Raw genomic sequence first — 13,429 nt, 5'->3', positions numbered from 1 at the left:
AGATAGCATGAGACTAGCAAGAACCAAACAGCTGCTTCCAAGAGACCAGCTATGCCAAGAAATACAGCAGCATATTGCAAACATACACTCAGGGGCAATTCTATCACTTGCATATATCAACCTGAAGTAAGAACTTCAAATAGTGCTTTAAACCACACACAATAAAGGAAACAAGGTTTTCAGCACGAATGGATGAAGACCCACCCTCAAAGCCCTCCACCTCTGCCACCTCCTATTTACATATGAAACAATCTGGTAACACATACTTGGACTTCCAATGTACCTTGATGGTAGCAGCAGTATTCTGTTTTTTAGAAATAACTATAACCAGTTGTGTGGAACAGATGACACATTGTTTTCCTACACACTAAAATACGAGTTCATACTTTCATATAATTTCAAACCACATGTTGCCCTTTTATTTGATGTGGGATAGCTGTGTCAGTCTAGAATATAATGTTACTCAAAGATGTCTAAGAAAAGCAGATACTAAAACACTGCCCCTTATTATAATCCTTAGAAAACAGGGCTTTCAAAGTCTCAAACAGAGATGAAACATGGTCATATGACACAAACTCCAAATAAGTGCACAATAACCAGAGTAAGTCCATCCGCACTATATGTTGTACTTGTGTGAAATGGAATTGGAAAGAAAAATATTCAAAATGCTACAGACTGCTTTCACACTATTTTAGCTGTATTTTGATATTTGTGGCACTTAGATACCCAATATTAAATGTAAAACAATATCCTCTTGTGAAAGACATGACTTTGAGGCAAAAGCATTTGATTACTTATTTTATTTCACAAGTAGTGCATAAATCATTTTGTTCTATTATTCTTTAAAAGGTTATTCATGGACTATGATGTCTTTGTTGAGGTCTCCATTATACATATATATATAATAATATAATCATTCATAAGCAATACTCTTCTTACATTTGTTAGCATGTTAGCGTATCAAAACCAATTTTCGGGAGCAAACATTATTCTGTCGCAAGACTAGAGCAAAACAAACAATCCACTATGAACAGCAAAATTGAGTTTCAAAAATATGGCCCCAATGTGGCCGTAATGTGAGGAAAATTAAAGAGATATGGTTACATTAAAATAGTGTGAAGTGAGATTTACACTGCTCTGCTACTTCCGAATTAAATAACAATAACAGCCAGACAATCAGAAGATACAGAGAAACCAAATCCAATCCCAAATTTTCATAAATAAAAAGAACAACAACAATACCTTTTTGGTCCTGTCAGTTGTAGTTCCCAATGTCCAAGACATGGTGCTAACCTCTGTTTCCTTCTTCTTTTCTTGAGAAGGAAGTGCACTAGATGGAATCACTGGTTTATATCCCTTGTAAAAAAGTCAGGTTGAAAAAATATTTTTAAATGCTGGTTATCAGAACAAACTTCATCATAATCAATCATTATTTTGAAACAAGATTCTCTTAACTTTTAGACTTGACAAAGGCTGTAAGATTAATTGTAAGATACTATTTGTATAGTTAGTAGCATACATAAATCGACTATCTTTAGAGTTCCTTTACCCAAAGTTTCTCTTTCAATGATAGTAATAGTATGATAGTGAGAAAAAGAAAAGAAAAAAGAGAGAGAAATGCTGAGAGCAATAAACAATAAACAGGGAAGGGATGAGAACAAGGGGCAGACAATGGAGAACAAAAGGGAATTAGAGACATTTTGAGCGAAGAAGTGTGATAGTTTAACAAAGTGAGAAAGAGAATGAGTGAAAGGGAGTTCCAGAGAGAGACACAAAATATAAAGAGAACAAAACACATACACTGTTTACTAACAGGTACATCAAATCAGCATTAACCAGCATTGAGGAATGTATTCCAAGATGGAGATCACGATCCCCAATCACCAATGATTGATGAAGTGGTGTTTGTATAATGTTTGTAGCAAAAATCAATACACAATAATTATAAGACTGCTGAAAATGTATGAAATCTGGTTATAAAAATACCACCTTACATTGAAAGCAAGCTAATAATTTCACTGAAAGATTCATGAAAGTTATAATATGTGTTTCTTTCTTTTAAAGCTCACACATAAACAGGAGAAATCTGTAGATTAAAGACAACAATGGTCCTAGACTAATTTCCTTTGGAAGGTGTTCATTAAGTCGAAATATACGAACGTGGTACACATAGAACTCAAGTCTCGTCATAAGTGTACCCCAGTAGTTTCTCAATTCAATTGAGTATATACTCAAAAAGACACACAAGCACCATAAATAGCTTCAATAGTGACTGTTTAATCTCATTATTATAACAGATCACTGTAGGGAACGTTTCAAAACAGAAAAGAGGGTTGTTCCAGGGGGAGTGTGGAAAAAGGATTGTGCTCGTGAGAATAGAACAGATATATAGGGAGGGAAATCAGAGAGTAGTTAAAACAATCAATTACACATAGTAATGTCCTTAGTAAACTGGTCGTGGTTTACAGTAGCACCAGTTTTATAATGGGGCCGGTCTCTCATGGATTCAAAAGTAATTCTCTGGTTCTTGATGTTGTACAGAGTATAATCTTCTGTAAAGAGGTAGGGATGGGGTGAAGTAGGGTACAGGCCCACTAGGGGAAAGTGTCAACGTTTTGACCCTGGCGCATACAGGGTGGTTTGTATCCTCTGCAGGCGGGTCTTCCTCAGGACAGGGATGGGGGGAACAACTTGTATCAAGGCGAAGTCGGGGTTACAGCCCCTCAGGTGGCGGTCCGCATTATTGTAGCGGAGTATAGCGCTGATCACCGGGACTGCACCACAAAGGCTTACTAAAATGCCTTAATCCACCAGTGTTAGGATTCAATCGACACTGCTGCCCTGAATAGTGCACATTGAATTTTAAATTCCTATTCTAATTCACCGCTGCAATAATGCGGACCGCCACCTGAGGGGCTGTAACACTGACGAAGATATTTATGGTGCTTGTGTGTCTTTTTCAGGATATACTCAATTGAATTGAGAAACTACTGGAGTACACTAATGATGTGACTTGAGTTCTATGTGTACCATGTTCATAGATTTTGACTTAATGAACACCTTCCTAAGGAAATTAGTCTAGGAGCATTGTTTTCTATACCGAGCATTACCCAGGTCCATGGACTAGTATGAATCACCCCATTATTTTGTAATGGTAGATTAAAGACAAGCTAACAGAAAAATGGCAAGGAAGTGAATGTTCATAAAAAGATTTGGGGTAGATGTGCTAAGCAAATGCATATTCTGACATTTGCCGGAAAGACTTATAAAGATCACTCACATTTTCAGTGACTTTTTCAGCCACGTATATATAGTACACACATTTTAATGGATATCAAAACCTACATATGAGGTAAAACCCTTTTTTTTAGTTGCCAATATTGCCACTCTATCGTTCTAACATTATGCACATTGTAAAAAACTCAAGTGTATAGCCCTTGGAAAATGACACTTTTGTTTTCTGCTCTTACCTCACTTTTGACAGAACCATCTTCCGACATCTCCTCCAATGATGGCATCAAAAGCAAAGTTCCTTTCTTTTTCATCTAAAAATATCATAAATGGTCAAATTAATAACCATTTCAAACTTTCAACAGGAAAATAGATCATGAAGAGGAGACTGAAAGTACTGAAGATAACACTTATGATTTACACAATCTAAATGGGGCACTTTGTTCTCTTTAAAATTTTCAAGAATACATGTTGACATAGTCCAGAATTCAATGAGCCAAGACAGAGGCGAAGACTGCAACCACTCTTAAATTCAATCGTAGGACCTTCCCGTGTTGCAGTGTGTAGCAGGATATAATTAACAAAACTCAGCAAAGCCAACATCCCTTCTGTGATTAATGGGTGGAGTGCACTACATTGGTCTAGCTATTGGCCAAAATTGTGTTTTTGCTTTGTGGGATGTAGGTCATAAACTAAGAAAAATTGATGTTACAAACTTTTTCTATAAATATTTAATTTTGCAGTAAATATTTTTTAGAAGGGAAGCTCTCCCCTCCTGCTTTTATTTTATTTTCATGGGTTGAATATTTTTTTTTTTCTGCAGTTACTCTCTCAACCTTGACTCTCCCCCACCCTAATTCTTCTTTCTTCTTAATCAATGTACCTGCATTGTCTTCCATTCTTTCATCCACTCTTGTGTAACTCATCCCTGCTCAAATTCCCTTTCTAGGTTTTTGAACATTCAGCTGTATCAAACACACAAAAGGTGATGGGAGGATGCTTGCAATAAGTCTAACCACTAGAAACCGCTCAGTGTAGCATTCCAACCCATTGTTCTCCATGCCACCTCAGACTGGACTATGCTATATGCAAATAAGTCTTGACCCTTCTCCAATAGGAATAGTCCAGCCCGAAATGCCAAGCCAGGTCCGCTCCGAACCAAAGCACAAGCAACTCAAGACCGGTTTCGCCCTGGTTGGGTCTCTTCAGTTGGGTATAGCTTTGTTCCAGTGCAGAGTGGGAAAAAGACCCACGTCTGGAGATGGCTGAGATTAATTCAAGCATTCCAGCCATCACTTTGTTTTTTGATGCCTTAAACATGACAGGTATACCCAGATGTGGGTCCGGTGCTCATCATGCCCCTAGAATCAAGCTAGACCTTGCTGATGAGCCCATAACCAGGGTGAAACCGGTCCTGGACTGCTTGTATACTAGTTCAAGGAGGACCTGGCCTGCCATTTCGGGTTGGAGTTTTCCAATTGGAGCAGGGTCAAGGCTGATTTGCATATGGATGGGTCCAAACTGAGGTGGCATTGTGGGTGAAAAACAATGGCTTGAGATTTGGTCCGAGCCGTCGCCAGTTGCTGAGATTAATTCAAGCATTTTATCCATCACTTTGTTTTGTGATACCTTCAGCTGTAACCATCTGTCAGACCTTTTGTTGCCAATTCCTTTAAATATACAAGGAGTAAACTTTGGCTCTGCCCAGATGAGCATTTCTCTCTTGCTTCATGCTGGCTGGTGTATCATTCCATCGCCTTTGGACGATATGCTGTTTAATGCATAAGGGACTATTTTACAACTATAAAGTACACATAACCATCACACCTTTGCCAAAGTCAGTTCTTTATCTCGTACATGCTGTACAACTACCTCATTAATGCCACCACCAATACAAACACCACCTCTCTAATATTGGCATCAACTCCACTCCCAAAACACCACAGCTAAAGCCCACAGGGTAAATAACAATACCACCACCACCAATATCTTCACAAAATGCCCACCAACAATACCACCAGTATAACCACCAGCACCACCAATACCATCACCAATGTCACCCCCATCAACACCAATACCGTCACCACCAATTGTCACCACACCACAAATACTACCACCATAATAGATCACCAATAACACATCATCAACAACACCACAGAAACATCAATTTCACACCACCAGCAATAGCACATTGCAACCAACAGAACCTCCAATGACACCAGACCACCAAAATAAATACTACCACCAATAACATCAACGCTCAAGTTACTTACTTGTGTAACAATATATCTGTCAGAGACATTAGTTAGTGATAGATTCCTTACCTTAGAATAACCCCAGGCATCAGACTGGATCTGGAATGTTTTCGTCAGTAGTACCCTTGCACGTCAGTAGGCGTCGTCGTGCAGCTCCACATACGTCGATGGCGCCGTAGTCGCCGAGATGATGTCGTCGGAGCTACTTATATGTGTCCACGCGTGCTGTCATCAGTTCTGTACGCGACTTTTCCGTGCCAGGAATGCAGAGCCATGCCAGAGACCGACTACTGGTGCAATAGAACTAGGGACCTGAAAGGAATGACTTGAACCCTAGAGAACAGTTCGCAAAATGGGGAGGATGGGCGGGCGGTAAGGAATCTATCACTAACTAATATCTCTTACAGATATATCGTTACACAAGTAAGTAACTTGTGCATCTGAAAGGGACACATTAGTGATAGATTCCTTACCTTAGAATACATACCCAAGCAATGCCAACCCCGGAGGAGGGTCTGCGAAATGAAATTACACCAGAAAGTCACGGAGAACTGTCCAGCCAAAGAAGCCGTCTCTCCAGATTTGACTGTCAGGGCAATAGTGTTTAGTGAAAGTATGCAGCGAGGCCCACGTAGCAGTCTGACAGATATCTTGCAGGTTAACGCCGCGGCCCAATGCTGTAGTAGCTACTGTCGCCCTGGTAGAATGGGCGCGCAGCCCAACCGGAGGTTCCTTTTTAGCCAGAGAGTAACAGGCTTTAATGCACAAGACAACCCATCGGGAGATGGTCCGCTTGGGCACAGCCCAACCTTTCTTGGCACCCACGTAGCCAACAAAGAGCTGGTCATCCACTCGGAACTGCTGTGTGCGGTTGAGATAGAATGAAAGCGCACGTTTTGGGTCCAGACGGTGGAGCCTCTCTTTCTCTCTTGAAGGATGCAGAGGCGGAAAGAAAGTGGGCAAAGTGACAGTTTGCCTGAGATGAAAGGCAGTGACTAATTTCAGTAGAAAGGAGAGACGTGGTCGAAGCACAACCTTGTCCAGATTAATCGCCAGGAAAGGAGGTTTATATGAAAGAGCCTGGAGCTCACTCACACACCTAGCGGAGGTGATGGTCACCAGGAAGACAGTTAGTTAATAACTGCAAAGGACAGTTATGAAGAGGCTCAAAGAGAGCGCACATTAAGTATGTGAGAACCAGGTTCAAGTCCCACTGAGGCATCACAAAAGGAATAGGAGGGAAAAGGTGAGTAATGTCTCTGAGAAATCTATTGACAACAAGGGACTTGAAAAGAGAGGGCTGATCAGGCAGCCTGAGAAAGGCTGAAAGAGCAGAAAGGTAGCCCTTGATAGTGTCCAGAGCAGAGCCCTGCTGGGACAAAGAGAGAAGGAACAATAGTACCTCAGAAAGAGGGGCAGAAAGGGGATCTACAGCTTTAGCTGTGCACCATGCCACAAATTTCTTCCACCGGCAGTCGTATACAGTTTTAGTCGAGGGACGCCTGGCTGCCAGAATCACATTACAGACTTCAGGAGGTAAGTCAAATGGAATCAACTGTCGCCGCTCAATCTCCACGCAAGGAGGTGGAGGCTGGACAAGTTCTGGTGGAGGACCGTCCCATGGTGCTGCGACAGGAGATCCTCCCGTAGAGGCAGTCATATCGGGGAATCCAGGCTCATACTGAGTAGCTCGAGATACCAAACTCTTCGAGCCCAGTCCGGTGCCACAAGAATGACTTGGGCCCGGTTGTGTCTGATCTTCTTCATCACTCTGGGTAGAAGGGGTATAGGCGGAAAGGCGTACAACAGACTGCAATTCCACTCGTGACGAAAAACGTCTCAGAGCGAGTGCCGCCTTGGAAACTCCAACGTGCAGAACTGCTAACATTGCGCGTTCTCTTCGGTTCTCCCCACTGCTGAAAGAGACCCTGTGCCACATCCGAGTGAAGATGCCATTCGTGAACCAACATGCACCTGCGGCTGAGTTCGTCCGCCCTGGCATTCAGAGAACCTGCCATGTGTTGAACCACCAAGGAAATGCCTTGACGTTCCAGCCATGTCCAGAGACGCAGAGCGTCCTGACATAGGGTCCATAACCCCACCCCGCCTTGCTTGTTGCAGTACCACATGGCGGTGGTGTTGTCCATGAACACCTGCACTACTCTTCCCTTGACAGAGGGAAGGAATGCTTTCAGTGCAAGTAAGATTGTCCTGAGCTCCAAAAGGTTGATATGGAGATTGGAGTCCGCCGGAGACCAGAGGCCTCTGATCTCCACCGCTCCCATGTGGCCACCCCATCCCAGGAGGGACGCATCCGTCACCACTGTGTGCTCCGGTTGGGGAAGGGAGAGTGATCTGCCGCTGACCCAACGCTGGTCCGTGAGCCACCACTGCAAGTCTTGTGCTGTGCCCTCCGAGATCTGGACGTAGTCAGACAGGTTTCCCTGATGCTGCGTCCATTGAAACTTCAGGTCCCACTGCAGAGCCCGCATATGCCATCTGGCATGATTGATCAACAGGATGCATGAGGCCATGAGGCCCAGCTGTCTCAGGGTCCTCCTGACCAAAACCCCGGACCAGGGCTGAAAGATCGGAATCATAGCCCGTATGTCCTGGACTCGCTGTTCGGGAGGATAGACCAGAAAGTGAGCCGTATCCAGAACCGCTCCGATGAAGAGGAGCTTCTGAGAGGGAATCAGATGCAAATGCGGCACATTGATGGAAAACCCGAGCAAATGCAGGAGGTTGGCCGTAGTCTGGAAGTGGGAGACGACTGCCTGGGGTGAGCCTGCCTTCACCAGTCAGTCGTCGAGATAGGGGAAGACTGAAACCCCTGATCTGCGCAGATGAGCTGCGACCACCGCCATCACCTTCGTGAACACCCGAGGGGCGCTGGTAAGGCCGAAAGGGAGCACGGTGAACTGAAAGTGCTCATGGCCTACCGTGAACCGCAGGTAACGCCGGTGGGCCGTCAGGATGGGGATATGAAAATAAGCATCCTGCAAGTCCAACGCTAGCCATCCAGTCTTGCGGGTCCAGGGCAGACAAGACCTGAGCAAGCATGAGCATCTTGAACTTCTCCTTCCGGAGGAAGCGATTGACGTTCCCGAGATAGGATGCAGGCCCTTGTCCTTCTTTGGAATCAAGAAGTAGTGGGAATAACAACCATGACCTACTTCTGGCGTTGGAACGCGCTTGATGGCCCCCTTGACCAAGAGGGCCACAACTTCCTGCTGGAGAAGTGCCAAGTGATCCCCGAAATGCGGTGGGACTGTGGCGGCATGGCTAGAGGGTTAGTCTTGAAGGGGAGGAAGTAGCCCCGTCGGACTATTTGCAGAACCCACCTGTCCAAAGTGATGGTGAGCCAGCGGGGGAGATGATGGCGAATTCTGGTGGGCCTGAAACACCGGACTAGGAAGGTTTTGAGGCGGCAGGGGCGGTGGTGGACTGACCCATCCGCTGGCCCCGTGACCCACCTTTGCAGGCACCCCGACCCCGGCTGCGCTGAGACTGCGGCTGCGCAGTCCGGTGGCTCTGAAAGGAACACATTTGGGCGCCTCGACTTTGACCTCGAAAGGACCGAAAAGCAGACCCCAGGGGAGTGCATGTGGTGGCAAGACCTAGGGACTGGGCCGTAGCCCGGGAGTCCTTAAAGCGCTCCAAAGTGCTATCCGCATTCTCACCAAAATGGTGAGTGCCATCAAATGGCATGTCCAACAAAGTGTTCTGGAGATTCGCTGAGAAGCCAGTAGTTCAAAGCCAAGCGTAACGGAGAAGCGCCACCATTGTGGAAATTGTCCTCTGAGGGAGTCGGCTGTGTCAAGACCACAATGGATAGTGAATTTCGCAGCATCCCTCCCTTCGGTAATGGCTTGGGAGAGCACCGCCCGAGCCTCCACTGGACACTGAGGCAACACCTGTGCGACTGCATCCCACACAGAGTGGAAATAGCGGCCCAACAGGCATGCAGTATTGACCGCCAGCAACCCAGAACTGGCAGAGGTGAAAATCTTTTTTCCCAAACTGCTCCAGTTTTTTAGATTCCTTGTCAGGAGGAGCGGAAGGGAATGCGCTCGGAGAGGCAGAGGCCTGGACTACCAGACTCTCAGGCATTGGGTGTTGCGTGAGAAAACTGGGGTCACCCAGGGCCGGGCAATGACATCGTGCCACACTCTTATCCACAGGAACCCCTGTGTTAGGCTTGGTCCAGGTGCTTAACAGAATATCTGTAAGCGTGTCATTAAAGGGCAGCAGTTGCTCCGCAAAGGAGGTCGCTGACTGCAGCACCTCAGTCAGGAGATTAGTCCTGATAGGCACAGATGGGAGCTCGAGGTTAAGAGCCTCAGCCGCCCTATGTAACACCACAGAAAAAGTCCCAACTTTGTAACACTTACTGTTCGGGTATTCCAAATGTACAGAAACCGTTTTAACTTCACCTACCCTGTTGCGCCCACCGCAATCGCTGTATATACCACATCATATGTCACTTGCACCGTCACTCAAACTTCGCGAGCACTTGTGCACAGTATCTTTATGGTTACATGTCATTTAATGTAACGCAGTGCTATCGCCTCATGTGCGTGTACATATGAAAATTAATATATCCAACATGTTCTTTGATTGAAATACAAGTTACCTTCATAAGAAAAATGTCTCCATGGCTTTCTCCTCCTTCGGATTTAATCCATTGCAATTAATTGTGCCACATGTACCTATACGCTAAATAATACCCTTGGTTGAGACACTGTTGTTTGTTACGAAACCCAAGCAATGGCAACAGTATTAAGGAATTCACATAAAAACCATTAGGCTCCTTTGGCGCATCATTTGCTTTCCAAAAGATAAATTACAGAAGAGAAAACTGAGAAAGACCTTCATGAGGAGAAATTCAAGGGACCAGGAAATGAAACCAAGACAACTGTTAATACCTCACAGTTTTATGAAGATTCAAGTCTTTATAAACGTTGAGGAAGGGGTTCAGAAGGAGGGAGAATAATCTTTGTGGGGTATGAAAATGACAGGATACTTTTGACTATTTTGAATTTAGTTTTTGCAGGAAGTTTGTGTATTGCTGTGACATTCCACATTTCTGTAACTCACATCAATTATTACTGGAACAATTTTGCCTCTGCAGTAGTCTCCAACATAAACTTGAAAAAAGAGCGACTTGTACCTTACTTATCATTTTCCTCAGTACTCAGCTGGAGCATGCAAACTCTGATGTCACTTGTCAAGAATGACCAGTCATTTTCTGCAATTTCCTCTGCTTGATGTATCTAAGATTTTGTACTGTGAGTCCCCTGTTGGAAAATTATCATATCCTTATGCTTCAAACATGCCTGGTGAACCCCAACCCAGGGCTCCCTGTCCTTTGTTACCTTAATTTACTTTGAGCATAGCCTTTTGTGATCTGCACACCACTTGCCAAAATATGAATTTTGCTGGACATATTTCACTGAGAGAAGTGTCTGTGAATGGAAGGTGATGTGGTGTAGTGCAATGCAGAGAAAGGGATAGGATTCACACTTCTGCTTCATAGTGTTTTCTGGAGAAAACAATTGCAGATTGCCATAGGGATGAGGACACTTAACCCATCAGAATCTTTACCTTTGCACGTAACATCGGACATAATACTAGATAGTACAGGAGCATTTCCTTGAAAACAATGAAGTCGAGTCAGATTACAAAACATTAGTATCACTAGTGGGTGAAGATTTCTTTCTAATCTAATGTAAAAGACCACAAATGCCACCAAAGCCTATTTCCAAATGTGGCTAAAGATCAAGTTAATCAGAATTTGTTGGGAGCACATGCTAGAGCCGGGTTCTCCAACCTTTTCTGTAATAGGAGCTACTTAACTTCAGTGAAAATCACCCCGAGCTACTGATATTAGTGATGTATAGTGATCACCGCATCCAAGATTATCAGCAGTGATCACATTGGTGCATTAGGCAGGGTCGCAAGCAATATAGTAAAAAGCCATTATCGATTTGGAATACCCTTACATGGGTAATATATAAAAGCATAGCTGCAATCCTCCTGGCACGAAGGTCATAATATGAGTAATCTCTCCAACTCAAATAGCTATAAATAGTTTTTGAAAGTCAACCATTTTTCTCCTATCAGTTTATGAGTTCTGAAAATACACACATTTTCATCTCAAAGAAATAGTTTTTGTATTTTGGAATGTATACAATAATTCAACCAAGAAAAAGCTTGTATAATTGTAGGCTGGACTGCATACAGAAGAGCTACTCAGAGGTAGCTCACAAGCTGCTCGTTGGAGACACCTGTGCTAGAGGTATAATTCATAGTCAAATGGACTTCTACTAACTAAAGGATTTTGTCACAGTGCAAGATTTACATACCCTGCCATATTTCAAGTGTATAGAGCCGTAGAAAAACTCTTGCAGGGGAAAAGTGTCATCCTGAATGAAAACCCCCTGCAGCAGTCATAAATATCACCCAAAATTGTCCAGAGAGTGATCCAGGTTTGTAAGTAACCCTTACAGTTAATAGGAATAACATACACAATTCTGAGACACCCATGGGAAACGTCTTTCATAGAATGTACGTGGTTAAGTCGCTTAAAAGGTCTACAATTCTTTAATGAACGAATTATGAGGGCCGAATCCCCGGGGAAAAGACCATGCTGTGGTAATCCTTATTGGGCTTCCAAAAAGGCAAATGCAATTTAAATGAAGTCCATCTCTCAATGCATTCCTTAACCCTGCGATATTTCAATTCAGCACTAGCTTTTGGAATTCGAGCTTCAACCCAAGCATCCTGCTTCATCTGACTCGAGAAGTTATTTCAGGATTTATTATCATGTCCAATCCTCTCTGTGCAACCTTCATTGGTTTGACCCGTGTATGTTTGTGGTCCCTCTTCGTTCCTCGTGTCTGGGTTTCGTCTGTCTGTCTGCCCTGTCGATCTCTTGGTGCGAGTGTTTCTGAGCCTGTTGTCTGTGTTCCCTTTCTCTTTGTGCTCTTTTATATTTCTGTGCATTTATTTCTCCGTTCCCAATCAATTTCTCGACTTTCTTTACCACCATTTACCACCTTCCCTAACCACTTCAAAGTGCAGAGATTACAGAGCAGTAAAACATGCTGCTGTTTGCTGCTTTTATTGAGAGCTACACAAACCAACCAAGATGGAGGTACAGTGCCTTAAATACAGGTAGGACCTCCTGTTAACCTTCTGTAACCAGCAGAGGGACTAGTGGGTTACAGAAGCCATTAATAACACTCTCTCATTTATCAGGATGCTGGCAACAGGCTGGCAACGTGCATGGCAACGGTTGGCAGGGGTGGAAAATAGAAGAGAAAGACACATAAGCCGAGCATGAAAAGACCACCAGTACCGAGCATGAGTAACACATGTAGGGTGCACACCAAGCGGGTATTCACACCACAATTAGGAATGCACGTTCTTTGTTCATTGACTGTCTAAGCACCTTCCTCACTGGATGGCAATATTTGGCCCAGCCTCAGAAGTTCCTGCAGGTGGTGGGCATCCCAGACAGAGGTGTGTATGCACACTACCAATAACTCTTTCAAAGAAAGAGCAACAGCGATACACCAATAACAACTGCCATGCACTGAAACATCAATGACAAATGAAAGGACAGTATGGCAAGGATGATGGATGACTTTTGCCTTCTGTCACTGCATGAAGCCCTCATCTACACTCTCCCATATACCCACTTCAAAACTAAAGCTCTTGGCAGCCAAAGTTATATAGATTTTCTGGGTATAGCAAGTGTATGTGGAAAACCACTTAACTGAAGAATTACACCAGGAAATATAGACTACATTAGCTTGAACAATGCAGTAGATAATAATCACTTGTAACTGACATACTGACCATGTAGGAGAGAAGCCCCATTGTACCTTGGCAACGTACTCTGAAGGATAATCAAACTAAGTGTGCATCAGGAGATG

The 13,429-nt window shown here is 43.8% G+C and overlaps 1 protein-coding gene across 1 annotated transcript in view; it reads right to left on the bottom strand.

Annotated features, from left to right (window-relative positions):
• LOC146798868 (nesprin-2-like) overlaps positions 1 to 13,429 on the bottom strand; it is a 1,144,883-nt gene that overhangs the window by 189,686 nt on the left and 941,768 nt on the right. The window contains exons 94-95 of the mRNA XM_085627789.1: positions 3,471 to 3,545; positions 1,243 to 1,356 (exon numbers count right to left, since the gene is read on the bottom strand). Coding sequence (XP_085483915.1) covers positions 1,243 to 1,356; positions 3,471 to 3,545 — 189 coding nt within the window. The remainder of the gene's footprint in view (positions 1 to 1,242; positions 1,357 to 3,470; positions 3,546 to 13,429) is intronic.

The sequence above is a fragment of the Triturus cristatus genome, chromosome 9, assembly GCF_964204655.1.
Source record: "Triturus cristatus chromosome 9, aTriCri1.1, whole genome shotgun sequence".
Classification (NCBI taxonomy): Eukaryota; Metazoa; Chordata; class Amphibia; order Caudata; family Salamandridae; genus Triturus; species Triturus cristatus.
Note: the sequence above shows the minus strand (reverse complement) of the source record. Positions and strands in the feature narration are given on the sequence as shown.